The following is an 8,977-nucleotide window of genomic DNA, read 5'->3' as shown; positions in this document are numbered from 1 at the left end:
GCATATAGGAATATTAGAGTGTTACCACAGGAAATAATAAGATAATTGAAAATCAAATTTGAGTACCATGAAGATGGGCTATGACTCTCAGGAAGGATTATCGTAACATGTGTAACCACTGGACATAACATGCCTGTATCGATCCAAAGAGTAATATATTAATAATAATATTACAGGAAGTTCATAAAGAAAAAAACCTCCATGTCTCCTGCAGGATAATGGCGCTCTCTGCTCACTCTCACATGGGCAGCCATGCAGAGATATTAGGAGAATCATATCTGTCCACTTATGAAGACTGTTGTGCGTTAATATGACACCAACTTGTTGATTCAGAACGACGCATCCTGCCAAAGAAATGTGCTGCTTTTTTGCACATGGAGCTGCGATGATGGTGCGAGGCTCAAGCAGTCTATGTTTGTTTATTTTTGGCTGGATGGTGGGGTGGGGTGGAGGTGGAGAAGGAGGGGTGTGGGCTGGGGTGGAGGGGGCGCTGCGATGATGAATGAAACCTCCTGCACGTCCAACGGGGATCGGATCAGTGTCACCCTATTGTCCCGTTGTGGCAAAGTGGGCGGATAGCAGTGTCTATCCCTGCCCAATGGCAGGCACGACTCTCATGAGAGTGGAGAGAGGCACTTTTCTGCCATGCAAAATCCCTAAAACCATCATCATTCCGGCTCGGGAACCCACAGTACTGTGCAACAGCCTCCGCCGCTGAGAGATGACAGAGCCAATCTCAGCGCACACACGGCCCTGGGAGCTTGGAGCTGCGTAGAGCCACCGCACCAAAGACAAGGAGACGCACAGCACCTCTTTTTGATTTTGTGCGAGAGGGACTTAAAACCGGGAATTAAGGGAGTTCTTTTTTTTTTTTCATCCTGTCCGCGTCGTCTCACTCAATCCGAACGTGGCCATTTGCTCAATGTCATCATGATCATCTTCTCGTCGCGCAGTGTACTGCTGTCAGTCTATTATCCACAGATCTTCCTGATCCTGACGAGTGGCAGCTACCTGTAAGTTTGAGCCAATTAACGGGGTCCTTAATTAACTTCAGGGAGTGCGCGCGCGCTCATCCTCAGCAACACGAAGACGCACGGGTTTGGTTTCGCTCCCGTGCAGCTTCCCCGCCGGACGACGGGCTATATTTGCCCTTTTCCTAACCATTAAACGCCGGTTCTGAGGTGAATTTCTTTAGCTGTCCGCGTCCACAGACTGGAGATTGATTTGAAGTTGTTTATATTGTGTCATCAAACTGTGAGCGGCGCAGGGAGCAGGCGTAGCAAAAGTTCAACTCACGCCGCTAACGTGCTTTAATTCTAGGATATTTTTTACACACTTCCTAATGTTATAGTAATGTTATACAAGCGTTAAGTCCCGTAGAGAATGCTCATCTGTGGAAACATCGCCGGGAAAACGATCCACGTGGGAATAAACTAATTAGGTGAACCCGCTAATGTGCCGTCTGCTGGCGGACGAGCACGTCTTGTGAGTTAAGCGCTGATGGTTTGTGTCTAGCTGTCGTCTTGCACATATTTTTTGCAAGATCGGAAAAACAAAACATTTTGGTAACTGCTACATGGATTCGCTTTGGCCACAGAGTGGCAGAGATGTTCAAGACAATTGGATGCTGAGCTTCTGTTTTTTTTTTCTTCGTGTGAAGATAATTTAACACTCTATGGGCACTTTTGACGCACGCGAGCAGCGTTAACCTGTCAGAGCGTGTGAAATATTATCTCTGTGCATTACCTCATCTCTGCTTAATTCTCAGTATTGCGATGTTATCGTTTGAACCCACATCTGAGAATATCTGCCTGCAACATGCACGTGATTGACGCTGTAGTGCGCTGCGGCTTCGAGTTAAACGAGAAATTACTCTTGCAGGAGAGCACTGGCTTTCTTAAAGCTTCCAAAATAATTACTCACCCATGCGCCCTCGCTCCTTCCTCTGCTGCCCGGAGACCCCAAACCTGATGCTGAAATAGATGTGGTTTTTGGTTTTCTGTTAAAAGTGGGCTACACTGCTAAGTATAGTGATGGCTTGCACGTTAAAACTGCATACCATTGTTTGTTTGGATTATTTAAGTATGTTTTCTGTCGAGCATCAATCAGCAAATGCGTTTGAGGGAGAGCATTTAAATATGGATTCAAAATAATGCAGTGCCTCCAAGCTACTCAACTAATGCTCTGGCGTGTTGAGCTGTAAAATTTGTAGAGCTGTGGGTGGCAAAAGAGCCGTCAGCAAAATGATCTGACCATGCAGAGCTTTTGGGCCACTGCACACCTCACACTCCAGCATTGAGGAATTTCACACTTAATGCTCCAGTGGCAATAATCTGACCATTTTCACTCTGTTTTGTTAATATCACCACAGCCTAACCAGTGCGGATGTAGTTTAAAACACATTTTCGCATGAATTAAACACCTCCAGTGCACTCTTCATCTTAAGCTCTTTTATTTGCAAATGAGCAGTAAGAGGGGGAAAACCAGCCAGCACTAAAATAACCGATAATTTCCTGCTCTTGGAAAAAGAGCAGCGTTTATTCACTTGACTTAGTTGTGTCTCAGGCATTTTTGTGAGTGCATTCCTCGGTAGAAGATGCATGCTCGGGAGCTTAATAGTGTGTCAGTTAGGTTCAAAGTGTTCCACGTGATGGAGTAGGTGGCTGTAAGCACCATGTATGCCGTGACGCAGACTATAGTTCCTCTTAAGGCCAAACTCTCCTGTGATGGAGTCTGTGACCTCTGATTTGATTTTTATCAGTCATGTTTTCAACCATCAGGTCAGACCGACAATGCCCTCTGTTCATGTTTTAAGTTGGACTTTCAGTGTGATGTGTTTTTCTTTCAGTCGTATTTTGTGATTAGTATAACATAGACAGTTACCCATGCACGGTCCAAAAATAATCTCAAGTGCTAAAGCATGAAGATTTGCATCACCTCTAAGTTTAGAAGTGAAGCTGTGCAGGTGTAGCTGTCAAGGCCCTCATGCACATCCAGTTTACTGATGCTTGATCAATCCAGCAGTATAAAATTTTGGAGGAAAATGTAACACTAATGTGGCCTCCAGTTTCCAGAAGTTTGCGTAGAATTTGGGGTATGCACTCTACAGTATCTGAGGCTCGACGATGGAAAAATTCATGCCACCTGTTGCTTGGTAATTAATAATAATAAAAAAACCTACATCATCTCTCTGTCACAGCTGTGTGCTGATCAACCTGCATGCTTTGCATCAGTTTATACATTAGATCACGCTCCATGTTTTGCACTACAAACTTTATTGGTAGAACCCAAACAGACTGATTCTGTGACATTTTCGAGAGCTGTTAGAGTTTCTGTTGGCGGTCTATCTGATGGCAGATCTGTAACCGTGGGTGAGCTGCCCCCAAGCCGCTGGCGTACACACAGAGTCCACGCTAAGCAAACAGAATCGCATTTGTGCACTTTGATGATTTCGGGGATTTAAAAGCTTAGCTCTGGAATTCTCTGTTTGGTGTTGTCTGATGGTTTAGGTTGCCAGTGGTAGACTGTGATTCTGTGAATTAGCAGGTGAATGGCATGAGAAAGAGCCAAGAGGGGAAGTTATTAGGAGGTCTGTTTGTCAGACTTAAAAACATCAATGTGCTGTTGTTGTGTCAGCTTTGAACTGGCGCACTGAAATATCAGAGATCTGAAGTGACTCAAATGTGCTTTATTGCCTTTGGATTTCCATAAACAACCCGGTTCTGTTCATCATGAAAGGCAGTGAATTTCTCTGGTTGCACATTACTTGTCTTAATGAGGCCGACCTTTTGGTTTGTACAGACTGGATGTCATTGTTGCCATGAGGAACAACATATACAGCAGAGGGTCACGGAGGGTCAGAGGAGTTCAAGCCTGTTTAACAGCAGAGAGAGCAGAGAGCGTCTGAGAGCAGCAGCGGGCCTGAGCGTTGACTGCAGACACTGCATGCACCTGACGCACTTCTTCTTTTCCTCAAGAAGTTTTCATTTTTAGAAGTTGTATATGTCGGTAGTCTTCAGCGGACAGTGTAGTAATGAATTACGCTCTTTGTCTCATTAACATCTCTTTTTTTTAGAAGTACACATCTTAACGTGTTTAGTGAAATGGAAGAAAGCTTGGTTCAGCTAGCTTTTGTGGTATTTTTCAGAGCAGGGTTTGCTAAATCAGCGGTGTACACAATGACACTTTGCTTTGTATATGCTGTAGGACGTTCCCCTGACTGCACTGAGCAGACCGAGAGAATGTGTGCAGTCCTCAGCCTCGTAACAGATACTTGTCTCGCTGCAGTAAGGATTTATTTGAACTTACGTGTTTGAAATTGAGATTCATGTTTTTCTGCCTTTGTGGAGGAACTGAAGCCACCAGTGGAAAGGGAACACGATTGTCCAAGAGCGATTTCTAATCAACGCTCATATCTTTGCTCTTAGTCAGGGGTCTCCCACCACGTTCACTGTGAGCTAGAATCCACAGAAATCACTGTCTGTCTCATTGTCTCTCCCCCTCGCCCATTCGTCCTTTTCACTCCTTTTACGCCGCTGTCGCTTTTCGCTGACATACAACTTGCCTGCGTTAGATTGCCCCGATTGTGGTGAAGCCTCTGGAGGTCGACGTCATACATCAAAGCCTGCGTTTGCCTCCATGCTCATTTATGGCTCCCTGTCTCTGACATGTTTGAAAAGTATGTATCTACATGGTTTCGAGGGCTATAAACAGAGACGTGGAGAAAGTCGGCGCTTTGTTTAGCTGTAATCTGTTTTGGCTTTCTCAGTGGCTGCAAAACCATCTTTAACATGTGTTTTGATAGTATCACACTGAGTGATCAGATGGAGTCTCCCTAACTGAGAACTGAGAGGGAGGTGTGTCATGTTCTGCGCAGCACATTTATACATCACAGATTGAGGCAACCAGTGTTGAAAACCTTACATGTTTCCAATTCAGACCCGTCTTAGGATGTGGCTAAAGTAAAAGTAGTCCCTCATGAAAGTTACAGGCAGCACTTTACACCCTGAATAACTTTCAAACACATAATTATACAGTTAGGAGGAGTAATGTTTTGTGTGACATTTGGTTAAAAAGTCAGCCCTGCATCTACATCACAAGACACTGAGCATGGGTATACACTGTGTTTACGGAAGAGTCAAGTGCAGCTATTCACGCCGCTGTTTTATCTAACAATTAACACAAAAACCGCAACTCGTTACTCAAACTCCTGCCATCCAAACCAATGTGGAATGGCATTTTCAGTAGTCAAATAAGCATCTTGTTTTCTCTCTGTGGGCTGTTTCCCTGTATGATTTTTTATATTTTGTGTTGGATTAAGTCTCTAATCCATTAAATAGCAATACTTTCATGCAGCACAGCTTTCACTTTGCTACGGAACTTACATCAATCACTGGTCAAATTGAATCCTGTCCTGGAGTCTCACATAAGTGAGTCAGTCTGACCATCCTCTGAAAGTTCTAACTGAGTCTGTGTTTGTGTGTGTGTCTGTGTGTGCGTGCGTGTGTGTGTGTGTGTGCAACCATGCATGCATGTATGCGTGTTCTTGTGTGCGTGCGCATTGATGTGTGTGTACAAATGCTTGTGCGCGTGTGTTTCTCTTACTTTGGCAGGGCCCTGTCCTCGGTGGTGGCTCTGGGTGCCAACATCATCTGCAACAAGATTCCCGGGCTGGCGCCTCGCCAGCGGGCCATCTGCCAGAGCCGCCCGGACGCCATCATTGTTGTGGGCGAAGGCGCCCAGATGGGCATCAATGAGTGTCAATACCAGTTCCGATATGGACGCTGGAACTGTTCGGCGCTGGGAGAAAGGACAGTCTTCGGCCAGGAGCTGCGAGTAGGTCAGTCTGGGTTCTGTCTCAAAAGGGAGAGGGCACAGTGTGAGCCTGTATGTGTGTATTTGTGTGTGTGTGCTCCTATATGGCTGTTCTTGTGAGAACCTTGTTGTTTTAGCTGTTGAACAGAGGATATGTCTTGCAAAGTGATGTAATTTCTGCCAGTAATCACTTGTTTAATGAGCGAGTAGCAACAAGCAGGTGAGGTCAAAGCTTTATTGGTTGGAACCAGGCTTGATTTTCAGTTTATGAACTGGTGTAAATGTAAGCTTAGGACTGAATTAACGCTTTGATTCTGGGTTAACGTCTTCTACCATGCACGACTGTCAGATGGTTAGAACATGATAAATGTTTGTTATGTAGTAGAGCTTTGTTCAAGCTCTAGAACATGGTCCTGTTAACCTGTTAGGAGAGCCTGGAGCTAAAATTGAGCCCCCATTTCTGTATAAATTAGGTTGCCATAATTTAATTAAATAAAGCTAAAGTGCATAAATTAAACTGATGTATTTAAGCTCTTAAAGCTGAAATAAACCCAAACACCAAAAACCAACCAACATGCAGCAAACTCAGACTTTTAGGGTTCAAAATCTTCTTGAAATCCCCCAGATGTCACGCTGACTTAAAGGTACATGCATCTAAAGTAATGAACAAGATTTTACATTTGACTGCAGCAATAAAAGTGGCATCTTAGATCCGAGTATGTCATCAGTATGAGTGAAATACTCCTTCAGTGACGCACTGGAGCAAACTGACAGCAGTATATACGCCGTATGAGAATTTGCTGTACAGTATGGAATCGTGTTTGTGTAACTTTGAAGCTGCTTAAGGGATAATTTAAGGGGAATATCAAGTTTCATGAGGTTAAGGGTTGTAATGTTTGGAGAGTTGTGTAAGGGATAAGGCCACTGCATGAGAGTATGAATGTTATCAGTGATAGATCATCAAGTGTGTGCGTGCTGTTGACAGCAGATGAAAGCACATGACAAAAACGGGATTCTAACTTAGATGTTGTGTGCATGCGGGATGTTTTTTAGCTGCCTGTGACTTTCCTATCGAAGAGTGAAGAGAAGTTGCATAATGCGTGTTTCGAGCCATCCCATTGTCTCAGCTTTAAGTAACAATACAAGAAGAGTATCAAAAATGTGGTACCAGCCCCCGACCCTCTGAGCCCCATGAAATATGGCTCTTCACAAGCCAAACCCAAGCTGCACACATCACACAGTCAAAACTCAAACCAGCAACACACAGTCTCTTTGACTCTCTATTGTATAACCGTTCGCGTTGGCATTGCTCAAGAGGACTTCATGTACTGCTGATTCCAGCCCATCTTAGTTGTCCTCTTTTCAATTGACAATGTTGTATTTCTCCAGCATGCTTTGCTCTCTGTTGCTGTAGGTTCTGCAGTGAGCCTGTTGGTTAGCAGCATGCTGTCCACGGCTGGCTATGCCAAAGTTATGGAAAAGCTACCGAAAGGCACTGGAGCCCTGATGGGGAAAACGTATGGTTGAAAAATGATATCACAAATGAGGAGACAACTAATGGTGTTATTGCAGAGAACGCTTGTCGAACCAAAATAGATGGACACATCTGTTGTTAATCGGGCAAAATTGGTTGTGTCCATGCCTGGCTGGCTCAAGAGTGTGTGCACATACATGCAGAAAAAGACGTTAAGCAGACAAACATTTACATTTACGATGCTTTTGTTTGAGGGACTTGGCATTCCGCAAAGCCCTTTTGCATCGCTTTTGTTTTACAGGGACTTTTATATATTTCCTTTCATTTAGAAGATGCTTTGTTGCCATTACGTTGCGGTTCGGCTGTGCATTTAATCCAGTGGCTCTGTTAACAATCACTCCTCTTAAGGAGTAGCTGAATTAGCTCCAGCTCCCTCGCCAAAAGCATTTTTTCTTTGTTGTGAATGTGGCGCTTTCTTTTGTAATGGAGCTCATGTTGTTTTCCTCAACACTCAACATCCCCTTTCCTCCTCCTTGCCTGTGTTTGAAGGGTGGAGAGATTTAGGAATGATATTAGGCACTTGTTCATCAGAAGCATCTGTGCGTCTACTCTGTAGGACTCATGTTTGTGTTTTTATGCATTATACTCTTTACCTAAAGCACTTCCTAGTCTAAAAATCTGCATTTATTCTGATTCACACAGTCCATGTTCTCTAATGGGGATGTGTAAACACTGTCACTCATCTTTGTGTTTGATGTACATGCAGAGTTACATGTATGTGCTCAATCAGGTTGAGGCCATTCAACCCAAATGGGTTCGGTGGCGACGCGACATCCACATCCCATAATGGCGTCATGTGAAATTCATGCCCGCCTTTGCTCTTGTTTGGTTTCCATAGTGGATCTGCACAAATAAACGCTTGATGAGTGCATGACTGTTGGTGTCCAGTTCTGGTCAGAGAGCGATGACTACTGGTTGCCATGATTGTCCAATAATGATGGGACTTGGTGGCCCTCTGAATAAAGTATTCCAACAATGACGTCCTCTTTTAGACCAGTGTGGAACGTGATTTGCTCAGGGTTCCCATGGCACATTTAAGAAGATATTTTTAATTTGGGTTTCTGATGAATGAAAAAACACAAGAATAAGTTTACCGACTCACGAACAAGGACTTCTTTTTTTTGCTGCTGTTAAGCTGTTTGATAAATCGAAAGAACACATCCAGCAGTGAAAACTTGAACTATCTGAGATACAGTTTCAGACAACTATGGCTCCATAATCTCACTCTGTAGCTCTGCTCTTGTGAGAAACTTTGACTCCTCTTGAATGAGCAATTTCCTGCACTTAAATGAGTCCCCTGCGACGGGGATGCAGGAGTGCCGAGTTCTTCCTCTCCCCTTCAAGTGAATAGATTTATTTCTCCATGCCACGGGGATAAAAGGGAGAAAATGTTGCATCGTTTGTGTCTCTTGACAGTGTTGGCATATTATGTGGAACCCAGGGCTGCAGTGAGGCACAAACAGCGGCTCTTTGTCCGTGGGGTCGGTAAACTGTCTAAACAGAGGCTTGTGCACTGGTTTTGTGATCATACTCCTAAAAGCGTCAGTAACTGCAAAAAAGTGCATGTTTTACATTTGAAGAGAAAGAGTTCTTTCTATCTCTGGCGAGTGACAGATCGAAACAAGGACA

The 8,977-nt window shown here is 44.1% G+C and overlaps 1 protein-coding gene across 1 annotated transcript in view; it reads left to right on the top strand.

Moving 5' to 3' along the window:
* Positions 1 to 500: 500 nt before the first annotated feature.
* Positions 501 to 8,977, top strand: part of wnt7bb (wingless-type MMTV integration site family, member 7Bb) — a 28,667-nt gene continuing 20,190 nt past the window's right edge. Inside the window, exons 1-2 of the mRNA XM_076733388.1 lie at positions 501 to 1,013; positions 5,613 to 5,839. Of these exons, the coding sequence (XP_076589503.1) occupies positions 931 to 1,013; positions 5,613 to 5,839 (310 nt within the window). The 5' untranslated portion in view covers positions 501 to 930. The remainder of the gene's footprint in view (positions 1,014 to 5,612; positions 5,840 to 8,977) is intronic.

The sequence above is a fragment of the Chaetodon auriga genome, chromosome 6 (assembly GCF_051107435.1).
Source record: "Chaetodon auriga isolate fChaAug3 chromosome 6, fChaAug3.hap1, whole genome shotgun sequence".
NCBI classification, from domain to species: Eukaryota; Metazoa; Chordata; class Actinopteri; order Chaetodontiformes; family Chaetodontidae; genus Chaetodon; species Chaetodon auriga.
This window is presented reverse-complemented; position numbering and strand designations above follow the sequence as displayed.